The following is an 18,827-nucleotide window of genomic DNA, read 5'->3' as shown; positions in this document are numbered from 1 at the left end:
CACAATGGATATTACAGGAAAACCTATACATATGCTTCCTAATATTTATAAACATAATTGTCAGCTTTAGCCTAACATGTCTAGATTTACATCTTGAGATTAAAAAAGTCTTTCTCAATTTTATGTTGCATGAAGGACAACAAAATCCCCTTTCTGCCAATGACAACTTTTGTCCTCACAAAAGGAAAAGGAATTTCAGTTTTTTCCACTTGATTTTCAATGACAGAGAAATCTGATACTTTCATTTACTTGGAAAGTTTTTTTTTTTTTTTTTTGCTTTGTTTTGTTTTCAAATTAGAATCATAATTCACAATGAGTTATTCTAGACTTTATATATAAAATGCCGCAAGGAGCACACAGCAATGTAACTTTTTAGTAATTATATTACCAGAGAATACTTTGGTATTTATATAAATATCTAGAAGTTATCAAATGCTTGCTTTGTGAAGTCAGGGGTCTACTGTTAGAGAATTTCAGGCTATGAGTCAACATTGGTTTGTGGTGATTGGTAAGGAAAAAATATTTCTATCCAGGTTTTGTTTTTCTACATAGAAATCACATAAGGCTATGGAACCACAATGTTGACAGCAGACACTCTGTGCTTTGTAACTTTACCTACAAACCAACATTCTTTTTGGTTAGAGGTATAACAGCAGCAGAAGCGCACAAACACATAAGCACCAAAGCCAGCAAGAATCCAGTGCCGGAAAGAATACCCAACTCTGTGTTCTTTTCTTTTTTGGGGGGCTAAGGGGATGAAATTTTACCTGATGAATGAAATAACTAAGCCAGGCCTGGTAAGATAGGCCTGAAACCCCAGCTAGTCAAGAAGCCGAGGAAGGACAATTGTGGGACAAGGCTGTCCTGTGCAATTTATTGAGACTGTCTCAAAATATGAATAAACAGCAGTAGCAAGCATCTCTGTCATGCTCAAAGCAAGCACTGAATACACACACACACACACACACACACACACACACACACACACACAAACACACACACACACAGAGTGAGAGAGAGAGAGAGAGACAGACAGACAGACAGAGAAAGACAGAGAAAGACAGAGAGAGGGATGGGGGCACCATGGACAGTCTCCTTTTACTTTTTCAAAAGTCTGTAAATTTCTAGGGAACTATGGTTTTAACCTAATCTTATTTTCAGACATGCTAAGTCTCTAGTGGTATATTTTCGGGAAGTTTACACAATTTCTGTGATTAGAGTGGGATTATCAAGCTCCAAAAGGAAAAAAGAAAACCCATTCTAATTGGTAAGATTTTTTGGAGGCACATTAAGCTAAGGAATTGGTACTTAATTCCATTTTAAAAATTCTGCCAGGAAGAGAGGAATGAAATTTTCCCAGTGAGGTATTCCTATAACTATTGAAAGCATCGGAAGTCATAATTCTCTGAGCAAGTAACTTCACTTGTTCTATCGCCTCAGGTTCTAGAAACAGAGACACCACTTGCCACTTCCTGAAGGGCTCCAGGGAGTTGCCCTTTCACATGGGAATACAGAGTAATGTTGAAGACTACAATCACTGCATACAAGTTATCATTTAATATTTCTTTCATGACTGCACTATGTAAATAAAGATGAAAAGGTGAACAAGCAATAGACACAGAGCAAGAAGAGCTTCTTATCTGTGGTAGCCTTTCATCCAGTAGAAAAATGTGTTCCAAAATTAAAAGTTTCACTTTTTATTGAATGAGAATAACGAAAGGAAAGGCACTTGTGTGATAGGCATCCCTAGTCAGCAAAGAATGGGTTGGGAACTAAGCAAAAATGTATAAGACTACACGAATTGATACATTTTACATATTTGTTAATGAATAAAACCACTAAAAAGATTAAGGCTTTAGGTATTAGAAATCAGTCAGATTTGGATCCCAACTTATGGCTCTCTATATAATACATATCATATATATCATATATATAATACATATCATATATATATAATTCTTTGAGGGAAGCTCAAAGAGAGAGACTCTTTTAATTTGAATGCAAATGTCCAGAGGGTTTAATTTCAAGAAATGAAACTATGTAACTAACTACTACAAAGCAAATAAGGACAGTTTTAGCCATGTAAACTATACAGTGTCTCAGATTTCCTTCTTGTTTTTCTTTTACTTTAGACAGACTCTTGCAACATTGCCAAGGCTGGTCTTAAACTCCTGGTGCTTCTTGCTTGGGAATGCTAGGATTTAGGCATGTACTACTATGCTCAATTTCAGGTTTACTATCTTAATAGCCAGAGGCAAAAGACGTTGGGTAAAAAGGCAGTTATCAGTAGCAAGAAAGAAGTTAACATTTTTCCAACACAAGAAAATAACAAAAAATATATATCTTCTTGTCAAACAATTTAATTTATTATTAATTTCTCTTGTTTGGGGTAAAGGAAAAGGAATGTCCATAGGAATAGGAATTCACAGAAATGTGAAAAAAAAGTACAAAAACACTTCCTTCTAACACCAAGATTGTTCATGATGTCCCAAAATAAAATTAACAGTTTATAAAAAGAAATGATTGTGTTCTTTAATAAAAAGTGTGGCAAATATACCTGCTTCTTTTAAACTGCTGCATTTCTGATATATAGATGTCCTCAGGGTAGGTGCCCTTACATTATACAACCTGATCTTCTCAATCCGAGAATCAAAGACCCGAAGCAGGGGGTCTTTCTCTTCCCATTGAGACATGATTTTATTATCAATAAAGGTGGCAAACATCTGTGTTTCAATGAAGCGTGAAAGAAATGGCAGGTAAGGCTCAGGCTGGTCCGAGAGGAAAGAAGCCTGTAATGAGATAATTAGCAAGTTATTACATTTATCTTGATATTATAAAAGATGGAACTGAAGTTTGTTGTTAAGGTCATTGCTTTTCAAACTTATTACGCATAAAACTGATACTTGGCATTAAAAATTCTTGCAAATCTATTTTTCTTTTTCTCTAAATTATGGACTTTGGGTCACCCAAGGCTTTTATTATCTTACCTTTCGAAATGGCTTTATATTAGTGTCTTGATGACCATTATGGAGAATAGAGGAAATTAGTGAACAATGGTGGATACATTGCCATACATTGGATTGTCAACCACCCACATACCATTACATTTTGATTCTTCTCCCCCTGTTCTCTGATCCTAGCTTAGGAAATAAACCTTTACCAAAAGGCTGCTAGATGTGTAACTGAGATATATATGTATGTGTCACAATAATTTGCATGTTTATGCAAGAACCTAAAAATGACAATGTAGAATTTGTGCCTGTTAGTAAAGTTCTTCTGGTCAAGCAGATGTTTTTCTAGGCTTGTTCTTGTTAACTCAAGATCAAACTCCTTCCACACATGTGTTGACACAATTGTCTGAGACTTAAAGAGGCAGGGAACATTGTCTAAAAAAAAAAAAATCATAGAAATGAACCTTCAAAAACATACAGGCTGTTCTTTTCTCCGATTAGCATGTCTGAGGTAATATAATTTATAATTGGATTTTAATCTGAAGTGCTCACATTTTTGGTGCTTTCCTGTTTTAGTCACTGTGTTGGTTTCCTTTTCGTTCTTTCTCTTTTCAGAGTGGACTCAGTGTATCAGAGAGAAAAGAAGAGAAATGGGGTTGTTCTGACACAGATGGGGGCAGTTCAGACACAGATGGGGGCAGTTCAGACACACATGGAGGCAGTTCTGACACAGATGAATGAGGGGCGGCTCAGACAGAGGGGGGCAGTTCCAACATAAGATGCTTTGCTGAGTACTCACAAGCAAGTTCCTGGCATATTTAATTTTTCCATTTCAATACTTTAGGAGACTTTTAATAAAACACTCTTTCTGGAATCTACTTTTCAATTTAGGTGCTTCCAGAGTTTAAATGCACTTATGTAAGTCCAAATACCCAGACAGACTCACAGTAACCTCTAGAAATCAGTTCACCTCCTTAAGTGCGATTTCACTGATAAACATTAAAGTTACTTTTTATAGGATAGATATAGCCTCCCCCCCATCTGGCCTTTGAGTTTAGATTCTTGTATTCTATAAAATTGAAAATCAACTAGAAGTTGGCTTGCAAGACTACTATGCTTTGATTATTTCCTTTGTGAAAAGGAGATGACCATAGCCCTCTGGAACCCAACATGTACTTTTTTCATTTTCTTAAGGGTTATACAGAAAGATTTCCACTTCTAGTATGAAACTGCATAGAGAGCAAAAAAGAACAAGGTACTAGGACATAAACTTAAGTCAGAATTTGATTGCTCCTAAGATAGATCATGAATGTATAAGTTTACGTCTTAAGCTGGAGAAAAATTATAATAAAATTAAGCAAAAAATGAAGACAAGTTGTAGAGCAGAAATATATTTGAAAAATGGTTTCTTAATATTAAAAAAATTAATCAATCATTAAGTACACCAGTAAATCCTGATGCACATAGTATATTATTCTCCATAAGAAAAATGATCTGGTGAAGTCAGAAAATAATCTTTGATACTACAAACATTTAGTAAAAACCTATTTGTCAGATGCTTCAAAACTAAACATTTAGCATCTTGGAATGTAGTGGCTCCTGTGGGAGTTCTTCTATATCACATTCTAACAGCAGAGTTATGTTTGTTCTTAACAGAGGCAGGGGGCTAAACTGCATCCCTGTGGCCTAAAAGACTTCCTGTGCATCTCTTGTGCTGTGTCTGTTGGAAAACCCTGGGGCATATGAACAACACTGGACAGAATGCAGCAGACCTTTATAGACATTTCCGCAGGACAGTAAAAGCTTCCACATTTTCTAGTCTCCTTTTCTAAAGACTCTGGAACATAATTCTAGAATAATGGTCACAAAACCCAATTCATTTGTTCTCTTTAGAGATACTAAAGATATAAAAACTAGGCTAATGAAATTGAACTGTTACCTTTGCATGAACAAACTGACATAGGTTACGTCAAGGTGATACATGATTGGACAGTAGAGAGTGGGATGGGGACAAAGTTGGTAAAGCAGAACAGGAGAGAGTCCAGAGATTTCACAATGGAGGTGGCAGAGGAAGATGGTTCAGATCGAGGTGAATCAGATCGGTTTTATCTTGTTTAGGTGGGCAGTTTATATCTTTACTAATTGGCAGTGAATTTATTGTTTAGATGTATTGTAGATTGAAAATTTAACATATAAATTTGTTTGATAAGTTATTGACTGTTGAGTCATGTTTTTACAGGGTAATGGAGGATAGTGTGTGAAAGCGATGGCTAAGAGACAGCTGGAATGTGCAGTTCCAGCTCTGTTGCCTGCTCGAGGTGAGGGCGCACAGACCATGGAAGGAGATGTGTGGGTACCAGGCTTGGGAACTAACCGCTTAGGAGATTGTGCTCTGGCTCCGCACTGAAGTGGCTCCTGGAGCAGCTCCCGAGGAGTGAGACCGCGAGGGGCTGACAGAACTGAGTCATTATTTTAATATTTACCATGGCAGGGTGAAAACTAAACTATCAGTGAGAATTTCTTTAAAAAGGATAATATTTTTAGACTTAGTCATAAAACAAGAGTAAATAAAACTTGTGAAAATCAAGTTCCTATAATTTAAGCATTGCTCAAGTACAGAAAACTAAGATATAGCAATTTAATACACAATTTAAAGGCCCGTCTAATGAGCAGTCAATTTGCTTTTTAGTTTTTGAGATAGGTCTCAGGTTTCCCAGACTAGTCTCAAACTTAATACACAGCAGAGGACAGCCTTGCATTCCTCCTCTTTCTACCTCCCAAGGATTTGTTCTCTTGTGAAACTGTTTTACCTAGCATAAGTACTTAATGGAATAGGAGGGAAAAAAAGGAAAAACCTGTGCTTAAAACGTTAAAAAGATTAGTAAATTAGGCCATTAATGACCATAAAGAGAAAAACGATGGCTCTTTTTACTTTGTCAAAGTTCTGCATCTGTTCCCGGTTGGTCAGCCAGGACTCCATGTCCTGGGCAGTCTGAATCACAAACGCCTCATAGTCTGCAAACATCTGTGTAAAGCGGTTGGCAAAGACCTCTCGCAGCTGTACATTGAGTTGGTAGTCCCTCAGGTCTGCCTCTTCACACTGCAATTTTAAATCCTTTTCTTTTTCACTGAGAGAAGCTGGGAGGTCAATTTTTTCCATAGTCACTCCAGTCCTTTTGGCAAGAGCCTGGAGGCGGGCTATGGTCTCCCTTCCCTTCAGCAATTCATACACGCTGACATTGTTGGTGGGGACATTTCCATTCTTTTTGTCATTAGCCAAATCTCTCAGAACCATACTCTTCAGTTTGGTGACACTCTCACTACAATGTATGCTGCCCTCAGGAGGAATCCCGAATTGGAGGAGAACTTCAGACAGCTCTTGAATAAAATCCACTTTATTGGGGAACTGTGGGAATTCTTCAGGCAACTCAATAAAATGGTTGTCAATATCCACGAAGCACAAATTAGCCTGAAATGGAAAAAAAACAAAAACAAAATAATTTTTGAACTTGTACAATGCTGACTAAAAATTCAGTGATTTCAAGTACTCCAATGTTGTAGATCCAGAGCCAAATTATCTTGTGCTATTTTTTGCCTCCTAAATAGCATAATTACTGCCCACCTGTGTTTGGCCTTATATCTTTCTAAGTACCAAAGAGATACTTTAGCCTCTACCAACCTAACGACTAAGAATGTTATCAAATAGTATTTGAGGCCTACAGCAGAGATTTCCCTTCTTTACTGTAACCTGCTTACCTTTCTAGCTGCAGTTCAAAACAAAAATTTAAGTCAGGTATGGTAACACAGATCTTTAATCCCAGCAATCCAGAGACAGTGGAAGGCGGGTCTCAAAGTCTGGTCAACAGTGAGTTCCAGGACAACCAGGACTACATAGTGACCATGAAGCAAAAAAAAGAAAAGAAGTTTTTAAATGTTAAAGAAAAGAATTAAAATATCATGTGGAAGGAGGAAGTAGCAGCACAATTAATCCCAGCACTTGGGAGGTAGAGACAGCTAGACCTCTGAGTTTGAGGCCAGCCTGGTCTACAGAACAATTTTTAGGATAGCCAGGGCCACATAATGAAACCCAGTCTTGAAAAACAAACAAACAAAACCACAAAAGATCTAAAATGTAGGGGATGAAGAGATGGCTCAGCAGTTAAGAGTACTGTCCTTCCAGAGAGGACTTAGGTTCAGTTCCCAGCACCCACTTGGCAGCTCACAATTGTCTGTAACTCCTGTCCCAGGAGATCCAATGCCTTCTTACTTTCATAGGCACTAGGCACACACATGGTGAACATGCATATATTCAGGCAAACAATACACAGTGCATATACACACATGTAGGCAAAACACTCAGACACATTAAAAAATACATAAATCTAAAAAAATTTTAAAATATATGAAGGGAGAAAGGGAAGGTGGAGGTAACAGGGCTTTTCTGGTAAAACGTGGCTATTTTATAGAAATAATTTATTATTCTTTAATTTACTTGTTATATGATTTCTAGTCACAAGAATACCTTCTGAATTATATACTTCTGGCTCAAGGCAGAGACATCGTATTCTAAATTACTCAACGATAGATATACTCTTGTCCCTGCTTCAAACATGGCCTGAGAACCACTGTGATGGCTGGTCTCAGTTGTCAATTTGACTACATCTAGAACTGACAACACACCCAAAATGTCTGGGCACACCCATGAGGGCTTTATTCGTATTTAAATCATTTAAAGTGGGAAGACCCACTTCTAATCTGGGTCTTTGAGGTGGGAAGACATAGCTTTAATCTGGACCACACTTGATTAATCTGGCTGGCTGGTAGTGTATACAAAGGACATGAAGAAAGGAAGCCTGCTCCCCCTCTCTGCCTGCTTGATCTCACTCTTGCTAGCAAGTCTGTTCTGTTACTGGCATTAGAGACTACTTCAGGATTCCAGTGTCTACTGAAGACCAGCAGGGACATCAGTCTCATAGACTAAGTAAGCAACTACTGGATTCTTGGACTTCTGTTGGTAGACACTCATTTTAGAGGAGGCTCAGAGCCTGTAAGGCATTCTAATAAATCACACTCTCTCTCTCTCTCTCTCTCTCTCTCTCTCTCTCTCTCTCTCTCTCTCTCTGTGTGTGTGTGTGTGTGTGTGTGTGTGTGTGTGTGTGTCTGTGTATGTGCATAATTATAATTCTCCCCTCCATTCTACAAGTTCTGTTCCTCTGGAGAACTCTGATTAATACAATCTTGTAGATAGCAAACTGCCCCTCAGGAAAGCTGTCTCTATACTGAAAGACCTGTCAAGAAGATGGGAGAGGTAACTCTCCCTTTAATGAGATAGGCACTTTCATGCCCCAAAACCCTCCCAGAATGTGGGTGCTTACACATCCTCAAAGAGAAACCTTTGTGCTTTCTAGGAAAGTGTAATTTGTCCTTTCTTCTCTTTTGTATTTACCTTTTCAGATGCTGGCCAAAATTCTTACTCAGTTACCTTTGAGTATCTTTACTGTCCTTCTGAAGGCCCCGTCTCCCATGGAGGTGGTAGGAGAATTTTATTGCTGAATCTGCCACTGTTTTGTAACTCAAAATGCAACTTTAAAAAAAATCTTCATGGAGCTTTCCCAGACTATGAGATTTTTTTTTTAAAAAGATTTGTTTATTTATTAAGTATACTGTAGCTGTCTTCAGACACATCAGAAGAGGGCATCAGATCTCATTACAGATGGTTGTGAGCCACCATGTGGTTGTAGGATTTGAACTCAGGACCTCTGGAAGAACAGTCAGTGCTCTTAACCACTGAGCCATCTCTCTAGTCCAGACTGTGAGATTTTTACCATGCTACTGTTTTTCTCTCAAACTCTAACTGCCTTTAAGTTTCTTTCTGAGTTGTCTTATTTGATTTATGAGACTAAGAATTAATAACAGGGACTCACTATTCCCTGCTAATCATATATTTTTAATTTTTATTTTTTAATGAGACAGGTTCTCAGGTAGCCCAGGCTGGCCTCAAACTACCTAGGCAACTGAGGTAACTTTGAACTTTGGGTCTTCCTACCACCTCTTTCCAAGTGCTCTTACAGATGTGTGCCACCATGCCTGGTTTATGTTTGTGTCATAAATGTATATGTACACACATTCTTGAATCTAGATTCTATATGAGACTTTGTTTTCCCTCTGTATCTCCATTTTCCCATTAGGTTCTTCCTCTCCCTACACCGCCTCCCTTCTACCTTCATCTCATGTATATGTATTTGTTTATCGCATGTGTGTGTGTATTTTAAAAATCTAGATTCCATATAAAAGAAAAATAGACAATATTTGTTTTTGTGAACAGGAGTTTTTTTTTTTCCATTTAACGTGATCTCTAGTTCATTTGTTTCCTACCAAATGAAATAATTTCCTCTTGTGTCTGAATAAAATTCCATTGTGTAAGCAAGCCACACTTTTCTTCTTATTCTATCTGTGGATACACACCTATCTTGGCTATTATGAAAAAACATGGAAGTTCAGGGATCTCTGTGGTATTCTGACTTAGATTCCTTTGGGTGTAAGCCCAGGAATGTTACAGATAAGGTAGTTCTATTTTTCATTTTCTTGGGGACTTCCATATGACTTTCATACTGGCTTTATCAACTTAAATTCCCACCAGCAGTGTGTGATGACTCTTCTTTCTTCACATTCCCACTAGTATTTGTTATTTCCCTTTTTTTTTTTTTCTATTTTATTTTTTGAGACAAGGTCATATAGACCAGACTGGCCCTACCTTGCTATGTAGCTAAGGCAGGTGCATTGCTTCTGCTTCCCAGGTAATGGGACTATAGATACACCATCTTCAGAAAATATTTTTTTCTCTTTCTTTCTCTCTCCTTCTTTGTGGGGAATTTGAATAGGAATGACTCTCATAGACTCAGGTGTGTGAAGTCTTAGCCCATAGGGAGTGGCACTGTTTGGAGGTATAGCCTTTTGGACAGTGTGTCACTGTAGAGGTAGACTTTGAAGTCTCTTATATGCTCAGGCTGTGGTCAGTGTGGCCTACAGTCTCCTGGCGCTTCCTGATCCAGATATAGAACTCCTGGCTTCTCATGTCTTCCTACACACTACCATGCTTCCCACCATGATGATAATGGACTAAACCTCTGAAACTGTAAGCCAGTCCCAATTAAATTTTTCTTTATAAGTTGCCTTGGTTGTGGTGTCTCTTCACAGCAATGACTAAGACTCTCTTTTTTCTCTTCTTCTCTCCTATCCCAAATTTACTCTTCCACATCCCACCATGCTGGGAATAGAACACAGGGATTTGTACATGTTCTAACTTGGGCTATATTCCTGGCATCAGAAGATGTTGGTTTGATAAAAAGGTATGACAGAAATCAAGGTATTTTCTAAGTTTATTTATACCTTCAATTTGCCGGAGGTCAAGTCAAATCTCAAGTTAAACTCAATAAAAAAAATTTCCAGGATTTCCCCTTGTCAAAAACAGGTAATCAACAATCATTCCTAGAATCTGATGTAATATTTAAGTCTAGACCTTTAATGAAGGCCCAACAAGTTATGTGGTTTCCTGGAGCCTGCTCTACTGTGTATCTGCACACACCCGTGACTCTGGCAGGTTTTGCAGACCATTTCTTTTCCTTCATTTTTCCTTCTTTCCAACATCAGTAGTTTTCTCTCAGTAAAAAACTGAAACCTCACATCTTGCTAAGTAGTGCTACTACAACTTCTTTTGCCTCTAGAAAACAGGATGCAGGGAGAGCACAGCAGGGAGAAGGTAGGCTGTAACTCAAAGAGCTCTTTTTTCCTTTAATATTTACTCACTTCATCATTTTTGTGAGACAAGGTCTCTCTAGGTATTGTTGGCTGTCTTGAACTCACAAGGTCCTCAGCCTCCCAAGGGATAAGATCAAAGGCCCAGGCCACCTGACTACTCCCAGCTCATCTTTACTGTGATCTGTTTGCCAGAAACCTCTCGGCATTTCCATTTCAAACTTCTTCTGCATTGATACTTCCCTGCTTTCTTTCTGTTTTCATCCCTCTCCTTTCTCACAAAAAGAGAAGAGGCACATGATGCTTAAATTCATGAAATTACTGCTGTTTTGCAGATTGTTGCCAGCTGAGACTCTGGCACCTCAGTTACTGCCTCTTCACATTCACATACAAGCCTCCCATAGCCTCCCATGGCTGTTCACAAAGGGCCCAAAGGGCCTTACTATCAACAAAGCAGAAATGAATACAAGCCCCCGATAATCCTCTTAAAAAAAAAAAAAAAAAAAAAAAAAAAAAGCCTGGAGAGATGGCTCAGTAGTTAAGAGCACTGACTGCTCTTCCAGAGGTCCTGAGTTCAAATCTCAGCAACCACATGGTGGCATACAACCATTTGTAATGAGATCTGATGCCCTCTTCTGGTGTGTCTGAAGATAGCTACAGTGTGTTCACATACATAAAATATATAGACAAATAAATCTTAAAGAAAAAAAAACCACAAGAACTTCACACAAAAGAAATTCTGGTAAATTGTTATCTCTTTTTTGAAGCAATTATAGTTTTAAAAACAATTCTTCCACAAGAGCCCATGAGGTACTTGTACTGTACACGTTAAAGCAAATGTGCTTAAACTTGTTTCTGTATTTCTAATTTCCACATTTCTGAGTAAAGTGCCTGAAAACTTTCATGATAATGCCTCTAATTAAAAGCAATGCATACGCCAGGCCTGGTGTCATAGACCTTTACTCCTAATATTCAAGGCAAGCAGATCTCTGTGAGTTTGAGATCAACCAGGTCTATGTATTGAGTTTGGGCCAGCCAAAGTTACTTAGTGAGACCCTGTCTCTAAAGCAAAAATGAAATAAAATAATTATTTCCTCAGAATCTCAAGGTAAGTCTCATTAAAAAATGTGTTTCTCTTAACTTTTTCCTTTTAAAAAGATGTATGTATATATTGCACAATCATACCCACAGGAAACAGCCAGAGTCATGAAGCCGGCACAGCTGCTTAGCACCTTTTCAGTAAAGTCGAGCTGACTGTTGCAATCGCTGTCCTTCATTATCTAACTTTTGGGTTTTGGTCTCTGCATGTTGCATTATCAAGACTTTCTGCATGATGATTCATTTTATCCCTTCTCCTAAGAAAAATTATGTCTGAGTCTTTTTAGTAAGATCCTAAAATTAGCTTTATCTGGCCACTATTTGGAAGCCTTTATGCCCTGGAAATCACTAAGCACAGAAAGCACATAGCTAGATGAGGCCACTGCTTAAGGAATCTTCTTGGGGCATTGGCCCTGAGCAAACTCAAACAGTATAATTGGTGCAGGGTAAACAGAGAATTGCTAAACTCTGACCAGCCAGGAGAACAGGTTACAGATTCAAGGTCTCTTTTTATTATAGCTCCGTGCTCTCTGAAAAATGTAGTTTACAGATAGGGAGGGTCATACAAAGTACATTCCTGAGGGAATACAACTCAGTAAATAAGATAGATAGACTAAAATAAACGTTTCCTACTTCATAGCACAGATGATGAAGCATACAGTAAAAAGGGTTAGGGGTTAGTATTTGCTTCTCATTAAAAGACTGGTTCAGACATTTTCTATTTGTCTAGAGTGTTTGCTTTAAAGGAGACATTCTTTAGATTCTTTAAGTTTGAGTTATAGGGTTCATTATAAAAATAAAATCTGTTCTTTTTGTATTTGTTAATTGGGACTGAACTTGTAACCTTGGACATATAGTAAAAAACCAAGCACAATCTGTAATCATCAGTCTGTCTTTGTTCTGTGATCCTGTATAAATAAAGAAGCACCTGATTGCCAGTCAGGTGCTTGACTGGACTGAACCAGAGTCCTCTGCTGAGTCATCTCTCCGGCCACCGTTTCTTCCTAACACAGTAAAGATGAGCAGAAATGGTTGAAGGTGAGGTTCCAGACTCCGTAATCAACGCCCAGAGCTGTATTCTTCTACCCTCCCCTCCCCATGCTACTCCCTAAAAGACAATATAACAAATGGCTACTAACATCCGTCATTTTGGAGTCATGAGAAAAGGGAGTAGGTGGTTAATTATAAGTCTAGGCAGTTACATTAGACACCCAACAACTAAAATCATACCTTCCTAAAATAATCATTTTGTAAGCTTGCCATTTTTACAGCTATTTTTAGAAACTTTCTTGCTAGATTTAGTCATTATTGTATTTTAGAGTTTTCAGGGGAAAGGGGAGAGAATCATCACTGGAGTTCACATTTAAGTCTCTTTGTAGAAGACATATATAAAAATTTGGAATGCGTTACAAATTTGTGTGTCATCTTTGCATAGGGGCCATGCTAATCTTCTCTGTATTGTTCCAATTTTATTATATGTGCTGCTGAAGTGAGCAGCTATTTTTGTTTTTCTGAGACAGGCTCTCACTGTGTGTGTAGCACTGGCTGTCCTAGAACTCTCTATGTAGGCCAGGCTGTCTTCAAACTCACTGAAATCCACTTGCCTCTGCCTCCCAGGTGCTAGGATTAAAGGTATGCAACACTACACTCAGTTTAAGAAGACTGATTTTTTTTATGTCTATTTCCTCCCTAAAATTATGTGAGGCTGATTATTTCATTTCACTATAAAATATTTCCAGAGTAAAGAGACATAGTTAGCCTTTTCTTCTAAAACAATAAGGCTCTTAATGTATTGTTTCTACACAGAAACACTGTTTTTATAGTTGGTTCATGTTACTTCATATTATCCCATTATATGAATAGATAAGTTTGTTTACTGAACTCAAGATTGGAAAAAACAAAAAAACAAAAACAAACAAACAAACAAAAAATCCCTAGGAAATCACAGACATTCCGAGGGCTTTTGGAAAATTTAATCGGCTTATCTTTAGAATAAGATGATACAAAGAAAGGTCTTCCAACTGTATGTATATTAAGTGGCATTAAAATATTTCAACAGGTATTCATATAAACTGGAAAGAATTCATATAAATTTAAATAAAATTTCTTATATTTGATAAACAATGATACACACACATATAAGAAACTAAAAACATTTTCTAAACAAAAATCAATTTGGTGTGTCCATTTCTTTTCCTTTGAAAATGCAAAGAATTTAAACTTTAAGCCAACAAGATACTACATTAATATAATTAAGGAAAAAACAAGAAAATTTAGGAACTAGACAAAAATGATAGTAAAGGAAGAGAGAGCAGAGAGTATCCTTCATTCCCCTGACAAAGGACAGGACAATAAGCACCTGTTTCATTTGGTCTCAACCAAGCTGTTTCCCCTTAAATGACAACGTTAATTTAGCTAAAGGCAACATGATTGAGTGATTACAGGATTTGCTACTCAATGTAATGGCTGTGGCTTAGTGTTTTAGATTCACTTCTTAAAATGAGAATCTCTATGAGAAATAACAAGGTAAAGGTGCTAACTAAATGCTAATAATCTAATTACATTATTAGTTATTTCATGTTTTAAATAGGCTAGACCACTCTCAATATTTTATTTTAAAGCTTTCCATTCCAATTTTGAATAGCATTAGCGAGAGCTAAAAATTAAATTTAAAATGCTTTCAAGAACTCTTATTTTCTTCCTAAATATTTTAAAACACATGCAGAGGAAGCACAGAAACATTAAAGTACCAAGAAGCCAGGGATTAAATGTTTGTTAACTTGGCATCGTCTGTGGGACATTTAAAATAGGCTAACAACTGGCTTACATCTAAAGATGGGGAGGGGTAAAACATTGCTGAGAGATACTACTTTCCTTTTAGTGGAGGTCAACAGTCAAATTTAACTTGGTGAGAACAATTCTAAAGGAACATTAAAGTACATGACTGTACTTACTTGTCAACCTGACAACTAAATTAACTAAAACCTCCAAAATTGAGGTGTACACCTGTGAGGTGTTTTTGCTTAATTTAAAGTGGGAAGATCCACTTATAATGTAGATCTTCGAGGTGGGAAGATACACCTTTAATCCAGATATTTTGAGGTGGTAAGACCACTTCTCATCTGGTCCACGTCTGCTAGAAGTCTACTCCGTGAGGACATAAAGAAGGAAGTTTCTCTGCCTCGTTGCTCTCACCTTGCTAGCACGTCCATTCCTTCATGGCATTAGAGACTACTTCTTCAGGATTCCAACATCCCCTGAAGACCAGCTGAGACATCCAGACTCACGGACTGAGCAACTAGTGGGTTCCTGGACTTCATGTTACTGGACAGCCATTGCTGGACCAGCTGAACCACAGCTTATAAATCATACCAATCCCCATTTTCTATATATTCATTCTGTAAGTTCTGTTCCTCTACAGTACCCTGACTAATACACTGCTTAAAAAAAAAACAAAATTTATAGCATGATGCTGGAAAGAAAGTTAGATGGTTTTATTATAATAAAATGGTAATATACTATTATTGAACCACCTACAGAAATGCATAGTTGTGAAAATTTGTTACTGTCTTCCTCTGAAGTGTATTTAACTGTAGTTGTGTTATAGCAAGTATCAGAAGAAACAGTCTGTAGGCTAAGGCTCAGGCCCTAACCCCAAAGCACCTGGGAGATTCAGATATAACTTCTGCACAAAGACAACGCTACTTAATAAAAGAAGCCATGACCTAAGTCAACAAATAGCATGCTTCATCACTAATGATGAGTTTTACCTCTTGAGGAAGTTCTAATTTAGACCGGTCAGTTCCTTCTTTTGACTGAAGACCCATCAGATAAGGGACAGGGGCATCAAGAAAATGTAGCAGAGAAGCAGGGAGGATGGGTACATAAACATGCTGCCATTGAAAGGGGAACAAGAGTGTGGTAATGCCTTCTGCCACAGTCATCAGGCGCTGGTAATCTGTACAGAACAAGAGAAATAAAAGGAAGAATCCAAGTGAAAATAGCTGCTGCAGTGAACCTAGAAATTTTAGAAAAAAAAAATCAGTGTTAAAGTAGGTGTTTTTGGACTGGAGAGATGGCTCGATGATTTAGAACACTTACTGCTCTAGCAGAGGAGCTGGGTTTGATGCCTAGTACCCATGTGATGGCTCATAAACGTCAGCAACTCCAATTCCAGAAGATCTGACCCTTTCTTCTGACCTCTGAGGGTACCAGACACATGGGGCACACATATAATGCAGCCTGTAGATAACATGCATATATGTATGCACTTATATGTATGCATAGTCATACACATAAATAAGTAAATCTTTAAAAAACTGACAAATATTTCTTTGTGAAGAAAGTAGGTTAGTTCTAGTCCATATAATTAAAGAGTTGAATGATTTCCCCTGAAAAGCTGTGAACTCACAGAGATCAGATTGTCTCTGCTCTGCCTCCCCAGTTCAAGATCAAAGTCATATGCCCTGCATTCTCTTAAAATGTGGAAAAATCAAAAACTAATGAAATTGTTCTTGGTATCTAGCCTACTGAAAAAGTACAAGATTGTTGCTATGAATAACTTGCATATATACATATATATGCATACATAGGTATGTGCATATAACACACACACACATATAATCTCCAATTCAGAGGATGATTATTCTTTTCTTCTATAAGTGATCAGGGTTACAGCTTTAATAAGATGATTATATTTATTTTAGCACTCATTTTGTAGGTATAAAAGAATCAACAGATGTAAGCAGTCATGGTCTCATTACTTATTTTTAACTCCTAACTACAGAATATCACTCTAAGGATAAAAAGAATTTTCATGTAATTAAAAACTGGAGTTTTGTTTGGGCTTGAGACCAGGTTTATCAGTCTAACAGCCCTGGATGTCCTAAACTCAGTTTGTAGACCAACTCACAGAGATCCACCTGCTTCTGCCTCCCGAGTGTTGTGATTAAAGGAATGAGCTTCCACACCCAGCTCTGGCTGTGTCTTCTTTAGATGGACTAATTTATGTATCAAACTAGCCATTGTCCACAATACAGTGTTGCCCTCTTAAGCAGTCTACTCTAGATGTTTTGTATTTACACATGTTCACAGTCCCTACTTAAGCCCTTGGAGGCAGATAGATATGTTTTATAATTAGATTTTTATAAGTTTGAAAGGTAGAAAACTGAGTCCTCCCTCACCCCTACTCTCACCAGCAGCCAACAATGTGAAGAGCTGCACTTCAGGAGTATCCCTATCACAATTGTTTCCTTTGATGACCTCTTCTTACATCCAAGGGCTCCAGGCATGAATGTGGTACACAGATACGTAATGCAGGCAAACCATTCATTCACATAAAATAAATGTGAAATTAAGAAAATTTTAAATTACATTTATTTACGTAATTTATGTAACTGGGAAGGAGTTAGAAGACAACTTCACAGAGCTGGTTCTCTTCTACCCCTATGTGTGGGTCCTCATGACTAAATTCAGATAAACACCTTTACCTGCTGAGTTATCTCACCAGCCCATTTTCCCCCACTCTCTACTTGAGGCAAAGACTTTTAGTAGATATTATATTTTCCAAATATACCAGAGATTCATGCTCTACTGCCCGAACTGGACGAATTCTGACACCACAATTCTGCATACTCCTTTGCAACTCAAACTGTAATGAAGGAACTTTTCATCCTATCTTTACTAAACAATCATTTTAAAGAGACTACCTCTAACTAATAATCTACAATACTGTAATAATGTAATTAGTAGAGCATTTTCTAGTATGCACGACACGCTAGTTCTATGTCTCTGTCATTCTGTCTGTCTGTCATTCTGTCTGTCTGTCATTCTGTCTGTCTCTCTGTGTGTGTTCTTGTACATTACACAATGGCTGTGCTTGTTATTCTTTGGTAGTTAAGTCCTACAGAAAAGCATGGCTTAGATGTACCAGATCAGTCTGTAGAAACATCAAGGGCTACCTGTGAGAGATCAATTCTAAGACATCAGTATCTGATTTTATATTCTCCATCATATGCCAGATAATGTGAAAGGCTAGCTTGGAGTTTTAAGTATGTGCCAATTATCCACTAAATGCCTTTCTGCTCCAAATCCATTCAGTTATTACAACTGTCCTTGCCTTGCCTCTAACCATTTTGACAATGAAAGTAGTACTAACCTTTGCCAGCAGAGGGCAATGGAGACTCATCACAGGGGGAAAGTTTTTCAGGTTTTTTTTCCTGGTGGCAGAGTGTACTATTGTGCTATTGCTGTATGAGTATTTGGAAGCATCTGGTGGCACACTGCTATGCCACATGCCAAGAATGAGCAGTCAATGAATACCTCTTACGGTCTTCTAATACACTGTATATTCATTCATAACTCAGACCAGTGATATCCAACAAATCTGTGGGTCTGTTCATCAGCTACAGACAACAGGGCCTTGGACTTTGTCTTTTGTTAGACTGGTGACTAAGGATCAGCTCTCCAGGAAACATACTGACAAGTAACCTATTTTTTATGAACAGAATTTCTTCAATGAGGTACCTACTACAGTTCTGGGGTATGGGGCTCTCACTTAAATGTTTGTCCTTTGGGGGCTAGAGAGATGGCTCAGTGGTTAAGAGCATTGACTGCTCTTCCAGAAGTCCTGAGTTCAATTCCCAACAACTACATGGTGACTCACAACCATCTGTAATGGGATCTGATGCCCTCTTCTGGTGTGTCTGAGGACAGCTACAGTGTATTCATATATATAAAATAAATAATTCTTTAAAAAAAAACTTTGTGCGTCACTGAGTATCCTAAAGAGTTTATTTCTTTACAGCCTATTTTCTAATACAGCTTAGTAATAATTCATATTACAATCCTCTGGCTAAATTACTTTATGGTTTCTGTTACCTAGTTGTACCTCAACTGAAAGTAAAGGGATTTGAACAGTCAAACTAAATTCCTATCAAGTTGGCTAGTTTATTTGTGGTTATATAGTCTCCTGGAAAACACATTTTCTTTGGGTAATGGTGGTTTGTAATGTGGGATATTTTC

At 37.7% G+C, this 18,827-nt stretch overlaps 1 protein-coding gene across 1 annotated transcript in view; it reads right to left on the bottom strand.

Annotated features, from left to right (window-relative positions):
• Positions 1-18,827, bottom strand: part of DENND5B (DENN domain containing 5B) — a 120,441-nt gene that overhangs the window by 53,982 nt on the left and 47,632 nt on the right. The window contains exons 5-7 of the mRNA XM_080914327.1: positions 15,575-15,762; positions 5,884-6,420; positions 2,558-2,789 (exon numbers count right to left, since the gene is read on the bottom strand). Of these exons, the coding sequence (XP_080770453.1) occupies positions 2,558-2,789; positions 5,884-6,420; positions 15,575-15,762 (957 nt within the window). The remainder of the gene's footprint in view (positions 1-2,557; positions 2,790-5,883; positions 6,421-15,574; positions 15,763-18,827) is intronic.

The sequence above is a fragment of the Micromys minutus genome (assembly GCF_963924665.1).
Source record: "Micromys minutus genome assembly, chromosome: 3".
Lineage (NCBI taxonomy): Eukaryota > Metazoa > Chordata > Mammalia > Rodentia > Muridae > Micromys > Micromys minutus.
The sequence above is the reverse complement of the archived record's forward strand: the minus strand, read 5'-3'. Positions and strand labels throughout refer to the sequence as shown.